The sequence below is a fragment of the Lytechinus variegatus genome, chromosome 12 (genome assembly GCF_018143015.1).
Source record: "Lytechinus variegatus isolate NC3 chromosome 12, Lvar_3.0, whole genome shotgun sequence".
NCBI classification, from domain to species: domain Eukaryota; kingdom Metazoa; phylum Echinodermata; class Echinoidea; order Temnopleuroida; family Toxopneustidae; genus Lytechinus; species Lytechinus variegatus.
Genome location: NC_054751.1, coordinates 6,558,277 through 6,571,531, shown reverse-complemented (window position 1 = coordinate 6,571,531; position 13,255 = coordinate 6,558,277). Strand labels below are relative to the sequence as shown.

At 40.8% G+C, this 13,255-nt stretch overlaps 1 protein-coding gene across 3 annotated transcripts in view; it reads right to left on the bottom strand.

The window, feature by feature from the left end:
- LOC121425662 (fibrocystin-L-like) overlaps positions 1 to 13,255 on the bottom strand; it is a 120,103-nt gene that overhangs the window by 44,985 nt on the left and 61,863 nt on the right. For all 3 annotated transcript variants that reach the window (XM_041621808.1, XM_041621809.1, XM_041621810.1), the window contains exons 32-39: positions 11,439 to 11,582; positions 9,914 to 10,091; positions 8,064 to 8,217; positions 5,686 to 5,842; positions 3,427 to 3,636; positions 2,865 to 3,032; positions 2,266 to 2,466; positions 55 to 1,734 (exon numbers count right to left, since the gene is read on the bottom strand). In XM_041621808.1, coding sequence (XP_041477742.1) covers positions 55 to 1,734; positions 2,266 to 2,466; positions 2,865 to 3,032; positions 3,427 to 3,636; positions 5,686 to 5,842; positions 8,064 to 8,217; positions 9,914 to 10,091; positions 11,439 to 11,582 — 2,892 coding nt within the window. The remainder of the gene's footprint in view (positions 1 to 54; positions 1,735 to 2,265; positions 2,467 to 2,864; positions 3,033 to 3,426; positions 3,637 to 5,685; positions 5,843 to 8,063; positions 8,218 to 9,913; positions 10,092 to 11,438; positions 11,583 to 13,255) is intronic.

Here is a 13,255-nt window from a genome sequence, read left to right as displayed (position 1 = left end):
ATGATTTCTTTTATAGCTACAGAGAGAAATGTACAGTCCTGTATGTTTACTTACTCAGATATGTCAAATCATTTGTTTCTTTGTCTAGGTAGTAATCCCCGTTCTCATTGTCGTCATAGTTTAATGCACTATTGGTTGAATTCCTGATGTCTCCTAGGATGGAAATAACATCCACTTCCTGGGTGAGATTATGAGAAATAAGCACGTAATCCCCATCGCCGAATGCATCTAAACGTCCCGAGTATGAAATGTTGGTGAGTTGTTCATTGTAACGGAATGTCATTTGGTAGCTATCTCCATCTATGAGTGTCACCATCCAACCCTCGGGATGGGTGATCCTCTTCTTGTGGTAGTGGACATTTGCTGATCCATGATCGTTGGTGAAGATGGCGTCCTCGTAGAGGAGAGAATGCGGGAGAGGGTTGTTGAATGAAAAGCGGTGGAGTTTAATCGTGGCATCGCACACAGCTCCGGGTGCACTACCAAAGTTGTAAGATGGGTCATCCTTTGTGCAGTGCTCATCGGGAAGGTTGTCGTTGACTGGGGTGATACTAGCACCAGTCGTGCCTGTCAAGCTGCCGTCCTCATCCTCAAACACAGCCTCATAGAGCCACTGGAAACCTGCTCTATTGTCAGCATTGGCATATTCCACATTTTTAAACCTCGTTGTGAATCCTCCTTGCTCAAATCGGCACTTGCTACATGCTCTCATCGTGGCACACGAGTCCCGGTCAAAATTGATGAACTTAATACCGTCCACAGTCAAGAAATGGCTCTGAGGGCCCACAATTCCGCCTTGGGTACAGGACGCATTTTCCCCAGTCCCTGCTATTCCATCCGTTCTTCCGATGACGACACTGTTTTTGATCAGGGCCCCTTCTGATCCATCTTCTAGAGACCATCCTACACTCGTAATCTTCTGGTATTCTAATCCTGACATTTCAGTGTCTGCGGTGACGAAGTTGTGAAGCTGGACAGCTCCGCAATCGACAACTTCGGCTCCTCTTTCTGTATTCCAAACAGTCAGATTGGCAAAGACAGCCGGAGTTGAGTCTTCCGGCCCCGCACTGCACGCCCCCGTTGCCTTGGGGTGGTAACGAGGAAAGACCCATAGTCCATACCACCCAAAGGAGTGGGCCGTGTTGTTGTGGAACTCTTTGAGAGGGACGTGGCGGGGACATACCGCCGTGGTGAAGGAAGGGCCTCCCGGATGCTCCGGCATGTTGTACCAGAAGCCAAAGTGGCTCCCGCCAGCTGCAGCATTGTGGCGGACGTAGTTGTCGGGGTTGGTCACCCAGAAGCTTGCGGGAGTGACGTCCACATTGAGGAGGCTGTTGCTAGAACGGACAAAGACGGCCAGGTTATACTGGATGATGTTGTTGGTTTCTATGCCATCTTCCATGAAGTACGCATGGCCCATGATGTTGTAAGCGACGTTGTGCTCCACCAGTAGATTATGTACGCCATGGATGGTGACTGCTCTGTTGAAGGTGTGATGGACACTGCAGCCACGAACGTACGACCCCGTCACATCTCCATTCATGTGGTAATGAATCGGGTATCGTCCGAGCCGGAAGGCCTGACCAACGTGGGTCAACTCTACATACTCCAGGTGTCCATGGACAAGGTCAGCATCCATGTCCCTGGCAAACATCATGATGTGACCACCAAACTGATCGCTAGCCGTCTCTTCTCCAAAACGACCGAGGAAGCAGCTCTGTACCTCAAACATACCTGTCATGCAGAAAAGGCAAGTAAGAGGTGTTAGAATTTTAAAAATCAGAGTTAATTGTCCAGCGTACTATCATAGATCTACATGTAGATCTCATTCATTTTCATGAACCTAAACTCTGTAAAAATATCATTAAATCTGTTAATAAGCGATTATTTATCTGAAAATGATCACACTGAGGATTGACAACACAAATACGCACATTTGGGACAAAATGTTTCTATAGAAAGGTGATACACATACAACGAAAGTGGACTGAAAAATAGTCATAGCAAAATGTTGTGCAGACGCACAAATGCAGGCCTAAAACCATGTGTATCAGGGGGATAATGATCTCAAGGTGGCTTCAAACTGCAGGGGTGCATTAAAGTATACTCAGCCTCAGGGCATAGATGCATAGTTGACGTGCTGTATAAACAAACGCACCACCGGAATGGTCAAATCATACTCAGAGGACACGCACTACTCCGAATTAATAGAAAAGCTGCGTTTTGTAAAACATATCCCTTGGTGTTTGTGAAAGTCTGCCTTACCGGTGTTGAACGGTTGCTCACAGGCCTCGATCTCCTCCGTCCAATCCTCATTGACGTTGCCTCTCACAACCACGTTGTGCGTCAACAGACCCACCTCAGCCCTCGTCTCCAGGGTAATACCCTCTATGTCCTGAACGATGGAGATGTGCCGGTGCATGATGGGAGGATCGATGGTCAGGGTCATCTTGTCCTGGGAAACAGCTGTGAAGTACATGTAGTAGTAGAAAAATGCATGTAATTGGATGATGATAATAACAAAGGCAACCTCCCCCAAACAAGGGTAATTATTTTTTTTTTTAATGTTTAGTTGTACTCACTTACCAACCCTTCATAATCAGGCAAACCCATGTTTTCATTTTTTATCTTTTTGATCAACAACCATAGTGCACGGCAAACACTTTGCGAAAACAGCCCCAGGTTATAGGAGCATTGCATTGCATAAACATATCAAAATTGCTTTAAAACAATTTATTTGACAAATATAAAAAAGTACATACACATTACATTAGAAAATTTACAGTATATTAATAAAGCACATTTCAAAATTTTAAGTAAAATTTCAGAACATGGACATTTCTGTTGAGCTACCATGGACGTACCTGTTATGGTAACCACTTCGCTTTGGCCGCTGTCCTGGCGCCCTCCGGTGGTCGCAATCACGATCTCATCACCCACATTCCAGGTAACAGGCAGCATGAGAGAGATTTCCATGTCGTTAGGCTCGATGGTTTGCGAGAGGTGAGTCCACATGACAGGCACAGGTTGACCTAGATGACAACATAACATGGTGAATTGACCCCCAGAGCTGTGAATATTTCATCACAAACAGGATTCATTTGATTTTTTTATCAAACTCTCCAGATAAGAATGAGGAATAATGAAGGGACATACCTGGCATTTTAGGCTAATACAGATTTTGTTAATTTTGTAGCATGTTTACACAAGAGACTGTTGCTGGGCTATTAAAGCTGTGTCTATGGACGGAGCATGCACTCTACAAATTCACACTATCATTATCTTTATTCCTACTTATTTTGGGCAAGAGCAAGCTATCTCACATTAGTGTCATCTGCATATGAATGAAATTTTCTTCTCCAATAATGTAAAACAATGCTCGACTGACATAACACTGTACAAATTGTGAAAGGATGTGAATATTACCATGCAAATCGAGCGTGCCATTACGGACAGCGAGGACCTTTGCCCCATAAAACGGCAGTTCGGTTGATCGGACGTTGCCATAAAGAGTAATGATCGCCTTGTGCTGGAATGGTTCCTCCTCAGAACCGACACTCAGGTGGCCACCTTCAGTGATGATGATATATTCGGCTTTCAATTCAACGTCCTTCTCATCGAATACCAGTGAGCCTCCTAAGCATAACCATGAAGGATATAATAACAAAACCACAGGTTACTATTACAATGAATAGTTTTGGATAATTTTTCATTTTACTATCATCTACATCAGATGTTGTTTGAAGGTTTGCATGGTGGCATGTACAATTGCTGATGTGGTTTACGGTACACCATGTGGAGTGTTATAGAAACAGTGGATAGGAGAAGTGAATAGGCGAGAAAGTGGAGATTTGAGAATAGAGTATTCTTTCTTGAAAATAGTCCTGAAAAGGACTGTAAACCAGAAGGAATGTTGAGTGAGAACAGCTTGAGTAGTAGAGCTGATGAGGAGATGCTGGCTTGAGTCGGCGAGTAGAGATGATGAGTAGTAGACTCCACGTTTCGGACAGGTTGACTGTCCGTCTTCAGGACATCTACATGTACAACTGCAAGAAGAGTTAGAGCAAAAATAGGGAAATAAAGATAAGAAAGGAGGAAAGGAAAGAGAAGAAGGTAGAAGAGAAAAAGGAAAAGAAGAGAGAAGGCAAAAAGATGGAGGAGGGAGAAAAACAAGAAAGTAAGAATAGAATGAGGAGAGGAAGAAGAAGGAAACAGGGAGAGTGTCTCGGCGGATAAAGAAGAGTTTTGAATCACAAGGTTTGAGTTTCAAATCAAAAAAGGAAAATAAAAGGAAGACATTAATGAGGAAGAAACAATTTAAATGATATGAAGAGGAAAAGCCCAAAGAAAAAACATCAACATACATGGATTTTTCCATGAAGTTGAGAGAAAATTTCAAAACTGTCACCATGCTTCTCGGTGTCCACCAAATGTGACATTTCCCAATGCTAACATGGACACCGTGACAATTCTAAAATTTTCTTTTGAAATTACATGTACCTGTATGCATAAGAAATCTGACATATTTAGCTCACTGACTTAACAAGTAAATGTGCTTATCGTTTCAAGTTTTGGTCAGTCTAATTGCATTAATTTAACTTTGAGGACCAAATGGAAATATCCTGATGCTACTTGGACACCATGTCCACTAAACAGCATTATACACTGTTTTGCTTAATAAATTAGTCTATATGGCCCCGAATTTTCAGTAAAATGTATGGTCTTTACAAATGTAAAGCCTACAAACAATAAACGTATACTATGATTACTATTGAGTTATGCTGAACTGTCACAATTTGTGCCCCAACTTCATGGAACCACCCACTTGCATATGTACTCGATGGCTCCTGGTGGATAGGCGACACATTTGCTCTTGCGACCATTGCTCCTGGATTTATTTTGTCCAAGATGTAGGCTTAGGGTTGCAAAAGGGTTTTATGTTATGATAATAATAATAATAATATAGGTATATTTACCCAGGGAAGCCGCATCAGTTCCGAAAACTGTTCTCCCAGCGTGCCCTGCTATTATTATTACCCCGGCTATCGCTGGGCTGCTAAGGTGCTCAAAGCATTCAAGGAATTTTCTTCCTACCGTGTACCCATTCATCTCACCTGGGTTGAGTGCAGCACAATGTGGTTAACTTTCTTGCTGAAGGAAATTACGCTATGGCTGGGATTCGAACCATCTAGCCATTCTATTGTTGCAGATCATTGGTATACTTTGTGTTATTTTTTCCACATTGTAATCAGAAATAGAATAATAATAATAATACCAACATGCTTATATAGCGCATATCACTGCCAAATGCCTCCCTATGCGCTTAATTGGATATTATTACCCTGGCTTTAGCCCGCAGCCTTTCACAGTGCGGTGGCATTTCAAGGAATAAATTCCTGCCAGGTACCCATTTACCTCACCTGGGTCCAGTGCAGCACAATGTGGTTAACTTTCTTGCCGAAGGAAATTACGCTATGGCTGGGATTCGAACCCACGACCCTCTGTTTCAAAGTCTGAAGACTAATCCACTGGGCCACAACGCTCCACATGTTAGGTCTAGGGTAGGGTATAGTGTTAAATGCAGGATTGAATTTAGTCATTCAATCATTGTGTGGTATCATAGCGGAGCAACTGTCGCCGGAGCAAATTGTCTTGGAACCGTTGGGTTCATCAAAACATGCCTACCTGCTATGAGTAAGATTTTCAGCACTGGCGTGTCCATGTCCAGCAGAATGGTCTGCCCGGTCGGAATGGTAACGAACGTTCCTTCTTCTGGGGGGTCGTTTCCACCCCAAGTAAACCGTGATGACCATACATCAATATAGAAAAAGTCTGCTACTCCCTTTTTTAATAAAAAAAGAGAATATTACATTATTGCATTGGCATGCGCATATGTATATATGTATCTCAAAAGGACTGAAATGGAAAATAGCTAGGATCTCCATCGCCCCCCCCCCCTCAAAACTCTTGTATCTAATCCTGTTGGATATGTACCTGGGTCCAGTAACACAAAGGTTAGTAATTAATCATACGGTTGATTTTAGTGCTTAGTTGTACATTTAGGGACAGTGATTGTCCGCGATCGGATCGGACGGAATTCACGGAAATGGCCTTTTGAAACGAAAAGTGGCATTTCAAACAGAAAATCACTGAAAACATATTTTTCCTCAGAATACACAGAACAGCAACAAAAATTACTCCAAAATCTCAAGAAAATATGAATATCAAATGGCCACAAAACCTCAAAAACACGATCTCAATTCACTACAAAATCACAACAATCCACACATCGTGACTGCTCTTCACTCAATCATACTCGATCGTACCCCTCGCCCCTCTGCCCTTCCCGGCCGGGCAGGCGGGGTATGGTGGATCGGCTGTATCGAAAACATTCACATGCAGGTTGTGTGTTGCTGCCCTCTACGTTTGAAGATAACAGCACGATCATGAAATCCAAAATGGCGGATAGAGCGAAATCGTTGACAGCTCAAAACAATGTCCAAAAAACCCAAAAATTGATAAAACTTCATTCATGCGTAAAATAATGCTAAAAAATGTGAAAGGTGAGGATTTATTCATGTTACATATGTTCGTCAAAATATTTTATGTACCAGCGTAGATCCGATTTGAGCGGATTCTACTGCGTTGTTGGTACAGTGGCAGATACAAATTTTTTACAAGCGCGAGCGTAATGTTATTGCTACTGAATGGGTAAACGGAATCGTTTATTTTTTATTTACACAAAGTCTATGGGGAAACGGAATTTAAGATTTTCTGAAACGGAAAAGGCAATTTTTTTAAACGGAAAATCACTATCCCTATACATTTTAGTCAATGAAATCAATCACTGATGTAAATCCAAGCGGCAAACCAATTGTTTGGGGGGGGGTGATCTATTGTGTCATCCCCCCCACTTGAAGAGAATGACGTCAGAGATTTACAGTGCAATCAATTGTAAAATAACGTTCTACGATGATAGCTAAGTTTTGTGTTACGGGCCCCAGGGGGTTGTTTCATAAAGCTGTTCGTAAGATAAGAGCGACTTTAAGAACGACTGGTGAACCTTTCTTACGCGCGTAACCATCGCCAATGTATATACCATTTACCACAAGAAAGGATCACCAGTCGTTCTTAAAGTCGCTCTTAACTTACGAACAGCTTTATGAAATACCCACCTGGGGTGGTATTCTGTAACTCTGTCATAACTTTTGTCATAAATTTTGTCATTTCTCTCCGAGATATGACACCGCTATGATTGTCACAAATCGGTATTCTGAACATTGTCTTTTCCCTGTCATATCTCTCAAAGTTCCCACCCATCTTTTCGGAAGCGAGCCAATCAAAATCATCGTTAGTTCCCAGTTGGAGCCCTTCTAGCCAATAGGAAAGCCCCGTGGCAGGTAGGGCGTATCCCCAAAACAGTTGCTGGCATCGCGCAACTACGCGTATATTGATGCGCTTAATTACAAAGAGAGACAGGGAGCTGTGAAGAATTTTAGAGGAGAAGTATAAAAGTAAGGAAAACAGAGAAAAAAAGGAGGAATAAATATGTAGGGCCTAACTAACTGTAGCATGAAAAAATAATTTTGAAAATTGTCATGGAAGATGAGTGAAACTAATACCACAATCTAATCTAAATAATATAATTGTTTGCTTGACATTCAGTCGGCAGGGTATCGGGATATGTGGTACTAAAAGATATGACAAAATTTATGACTGCTACCCCCCTGTCATAACTTTTGTCATATCTTTTGCTTGTATAAAAGGATTACGCGCATTTAAAGCCGCGTATTTTTGCTGTGCGCTAAAGAGAAGAGACAAAATTTATGACAATTTTTGTGACAAAAGTTATGACATCCACCAGAATACCGATTTTGTCATATCTCTGAGATAAGATAAAATATGGAGAAAAGACAATGTTCAGAATACCGCCCCTGGATACTAAGTGAGAGAAAGGATGTTTTCAGTAAAATTCCAAGTTGTGTACCATCTACGTCATAACTAAATCTCTTGTATTGTGAAACAACCCCCTGGGAACTTCCAACATAATGCTTATGACTTACCGGTTGGGCAAGTGCTGCTCCTTGATTCTCGATGAAAACTTTGACTTCTGTCATCTCATTTTGATGAGCTTCTGTAACACAGGTAATCTGAGTCTCTGACTCCGAGCTGATGACGCACTCTGTTCCTCCAATTAGGACCACGTTACCTGCAGCACTGTTAGAATAATGAGAATAACGATAATGAATAATGGTAATTGTATTAAGAATGATAATAAACAAGTAACAAATGTAATAATAATAATGATTTTTTATTCATACTACCACAATAATAAGCAATATTATCTTATCATCTTATTACTGTACATATATGTAAGGCCTTTAAGCATTGCATTAAATACACTAGTGCACAGTGGAACCATGTTTAAAGATAAGTAAATCATATTTTTTAGGCCGTGTTCTAATTCTGTGTTGAAATTATGGTAAGCCAAATATATTGCTTGTCTTTACTTGGCTCTTTCCTCATGTTTCAATGATTAAGAGCATTATTTCAGTAATTATTCCCAGAAAGTTATGAATGAGTTTAGTGTCAAATGAGCTGACAAATGATTGAGCTTGTATTGTTTTCAGACATGCACCTGCCACAAACGGCTATCCATAGTTATAACCACAACTTTAGCTGACAAATTATTGGGCTTGTATTGTTTTCAGACATGCACCTGCCACAAACGGCTATCCATAGTTATAACCACAACTTTGTCCCAGAGTTTAAAGAGAAATTCCAGTAGTTGCAGTAAGCGCTGATTTCATGAGAAAGTCTGTAAAACCAGGCTTAATTGTCAGTATATCATCGAGGATCTAGATTTGGTACAGTTACATAAACTGAACTTTGTGAAATCTTGAAATCTATGCTGAAAAATGTTCACACTGAAGATAACCAACACAGAAAGGCACACGTGGGACAGTGTATTATTATTGCTGGAATAAAGACCCGACGGAAGTGACCGAGTCCGTGCTTATTTTGCTTATTTCTCAGCAATTACATAATTTCTTCCAAAATCCTTTGGCACATATTTTTTATTCATACAAACAGACCCTTGGGTGGTCATTATTTAAGATTCTGTAAAAAGTCATTTTGAGATCGTTACCAATACTGGAATTTATCTTTAAATCAAACTAGATTTCAGAATATATGGGCCTATATGTATGTAAACAAGAGCTCTGAATCGTTAAAAATTCAGACTCTTTCCTCCAAATTTCATGATGATTGAGAGCTTCTTTCTTCTTCTGTTGATTTCCTCCAGTCCTGGAGAACTGCGAGATCCAGTGGATACGCAGAAAAAAAAGTGGTTTGATAAATATGTTTAGAGACAAAAGAGAATGGCTCAGAACGAAGTTGGAGTAAAGTGTATCACAAGGCTGTCTAGTTGTTGTTCACTAGTCAGAGAACGCTTGACATGAAGCTGACATGAGAGCACTGCAATTATCCTAGGGCTGGTATGGTTCTATGACATATGTCACAGTGACAACTGCTCCGCTAGAAGCTTTAACCCTGGATTTTACAAACACCCTATCCTAACCCTCACCCTAAACCAGGGGCGGATCCAGGATTTTCCAAAAGGAGAGGGGGGGGGGGCACATTTCCCAAGGAAAAATTTGAATCCCCCCAGAAAGGGTCTTCACTATCAAGGGGGGAGGCACACTAATTGTGCTTTAACGCCATTTTGACATTTCAATTGTGCCTCTTAAAGGGGGGGGCACTGGTAGGCTGTGCCCACCCCCCTGGATACGCCATTGCCCTAAACCTAAAATAAAACCAAATTGCAACCCTAAGCCTAAGCCTACATCATAGACGAAATAAAGCCCGGAGCATTCGTCGCAGGAACAAATGTCGTGTCACCGCTGGTACTCACAGGAAAGCTGTTCCATCGATGGTGACCATTGTACCCCCTGCCGTTCCTCCCCTCTTCGGTTCCACGGAGGTGATGGTCGGGGTCAATGACCTCTTGTAGGTGAACACCTCGGTGGCATTTTCCTGTGAGCCACTTGCGAGACTGACCCTGACCTCGCACTCCAACTCTGACCCTTCACCTGTAGATAGGGAATAGTCGGGTATTTCTGAGATGACTGCAATCTGAAAAACACTCTACAGATCGTAAGATACCATAATAGTTCTTTACTACTGGTGGGGGGAGCACTCAGTATATAATGCATAGTGGGTATGTGCCACGGAGGGGACCTCATTTTTACACTCAAATTTCCGTTCCAAGGCATAGCATTTTTGTCTTGAGAAAAAGAACAAGGAAAGCGGCTCCAAAGCATTGCATTTTCTTCTTATCGAGGAAAAAGAAGAAAGAAATTCGCTCCAAAGCTTCGCATATTTTCCGTTACGCCGTTTTGGTCGCATTGACCTGCTACAATTAGCCGCAATTTTGGTGAAAAGCGGCAGCAGAGCGCTGTCCAACCATTGCCTCTGCGCTAGCGCACCCGGCGCCAGTGCCGCCGGGCTAGCTGCATGCACGTTCCATAAGGATGCATATATGCACTCACACACAGGCGACCCTTTCCTAGGATCCCGTTTTCACAAACATTTGTAGTTCCGAAGCCCGTTCCGAGGACCCTTCTTTTTACAATAAGCTGATCCAAGGCCCCCGTTTTTTTTCTGTCTCGCCCGTGGCACAAACCTACAACTTTTTTGGTCGAGTACCCCCTCCCCCCGGATCATAGTCTGGAGATACTTTCCTACTGATTCCACCAAAGTCTAATCATACACGTAATTCTACCAAAGTTTGATGACATGTCAAAGTTGATTTTACCATAACTTGATCAAAATCTTACTGCACAATTGATGGTACAGTGTACATCATGTACTTCAAAAATTATATTTTTTATACAAAAATTATACGCAAGCAAAGGGGAGACTGAATGTCAAACATTCGTCCATTGCACACACAACGTACCATCAAAAGAGCACGGCTTTAGGAGGTGACATCACAAGACGATTCAATTCTTTGTGCTAAGTAAAAAAATGAAGGTGAAATACGCGCATAGCTTGCTGGCTGAATGCGCAATGCTGCCCAAGGTCATGTACGCTTGCTTTTTACTTTAAATAATTTTGCTACCTTTTCATAGATTACTGCAGGGAAAAACTCATATTTTCACTAAACTCTGAGGCATTGTACAACACAGATAACGAATATTCTTATTCGTGCAATGGTGCAAGATTTCGCATTTGGTGAAAGAAAGAAACACTCGATCAACTCGGCTAACGCCTAGTTAAATAGAGCATCTTTCTTTCACCTCATGCGAAATCTCGCACCATCACACTCGTGCCTATTTGCTATTTGTATATTGACAATAGCATATTGTATTCTGCATACTGTTTTTAACACAGTTTGATCATAACCTAACCATAGATTTCTTTCACTTTAATCTTACCGTAGTTTGCTGGGACCTCACACATGATGGATGAGGTGGTGACCGAAGTAATAGGGCATAGGTTATCACAGACATAGACCTCTGTCGTCGTCTCATCAAAACCCGATCCGCTGATTGTTAATGTTCGTCCACCGCCAAAACTTCCTGAAACGAACACGAGAACCAACAAATACGTGAAAACAATCCAAACTTTGAGTGTAACAGGTATACAATAAAGGAAGAATGAAAATTATTACAGGATGCATAATAAATATGAATGAAAAAGATAAATTTAATAAAACAATAATGATGCTAACCATCATTATCATCATCATTATCATACATAAATGTCATGTCTGGAGAAATGACTCCTAATATATATATATAAATTTCCTTTTTTCTTTTTTGTGTTTGTCCTTTGTATGAAAATGTTGTTTATTGCATAAAAATCAAATAATGTATATTTGGTCAAATACATGTACTTTGGGAAATTGTGATAAAATATTGATTGTTATCAAAGTATACATGTATTGACCTGAAATGACCTTTGGCCTCGACTGGGTGAAATAAAATCCTGCTCAGATGATTAAACAAGATCAATTTAAAAAATCAATCTGATACAGGTGTACCTTTGGTATTATGATGAAACATCATTCTTCTTTGACCTGAAACTGCACTCATATGAAAGTGAAATAGATACTTCAGAATTAAGATACAAATTTCTAATATTTTACAATCAACGCCCTACGTTATGGACTCAAAATGATCCTTGACATTGACTTGATAATTGTTATCTATGTCATGCAATTTGTGACATCTGAATAATCTGATGACCATTAAATACAATTCATATTGAGTATGAGAAAATATTTATGATAAAATATCAATACCATCAAAATTTATTGTTTTGAAATAACCTTTGACCTTAAATCAATGACAGGATATTCCATTTCATTGTTGATAATCATTTTGTAAAAATGGGAAGTTATATTACATCCCATTTACTTTGAAAATTTAAAGGATTAACTTTTCATCTGACTAGTTTTTATCATGTGGATACCCCAACACAGCCTGGTAATTGGCTTTTACGTTGACCTGAAATTTATGTCAAATAAATCCGTCAGATTTTATAACCCTCAATGTTTCATAATATAGTATACTTTCAAAATTATGACACCATTTACACTTAAAAATATCAAAACTTTTGGTTGGGAATTGTGTTGCAGCTGCCATCCCTGCCCCCCCCACTCTGGGTCAGAAGGACCGCATGCGTGTTCCCAAAATGTCCGGTAAAGGGGTACTTTTTCTCAGGACAAGTCCAGCCCGCAAATGTAAAAAAGGGGGTGTATTTGAATTTTCACCAGGAGATTTCTTTAAAAAGGAGGGGTTTTTTTATCTCTCTCTTTGGACTCCTGAGAAATATTTAAAGGGGGTTATAAAATATCTTGAATAACATAGAAAGATTGATAAAATCCCGGAATCAAATTCCTGCTAGTTTTGAAAGCTCATTCAGGATTATTTCATTTTGAAAAATTAATTACGGACCTGTTGTTGGAATGAGAGTTCACATGAGATAGGGGGTACATTGAGAAGTGTTCCGGATTTAGGGGGTTCTCCAAGGCAGAAAAAGCCTGCGAAAAGCCCTCGAAAGGGGGGGGTTCAGAAATTTTGGCAGACCTTCGATAGGGGGTGCTTAGAAAGGGAGGGAACGAGCATAGGCGTACCCTAAATAACACTGAGTGGGGGGCCAGGCTGCCATCTCAATAAAAAAAATGGTGCCTACATGTAGCCAATATATGGATCACTTTTGTTGTACAGGTGAGATAAAATTATGAATT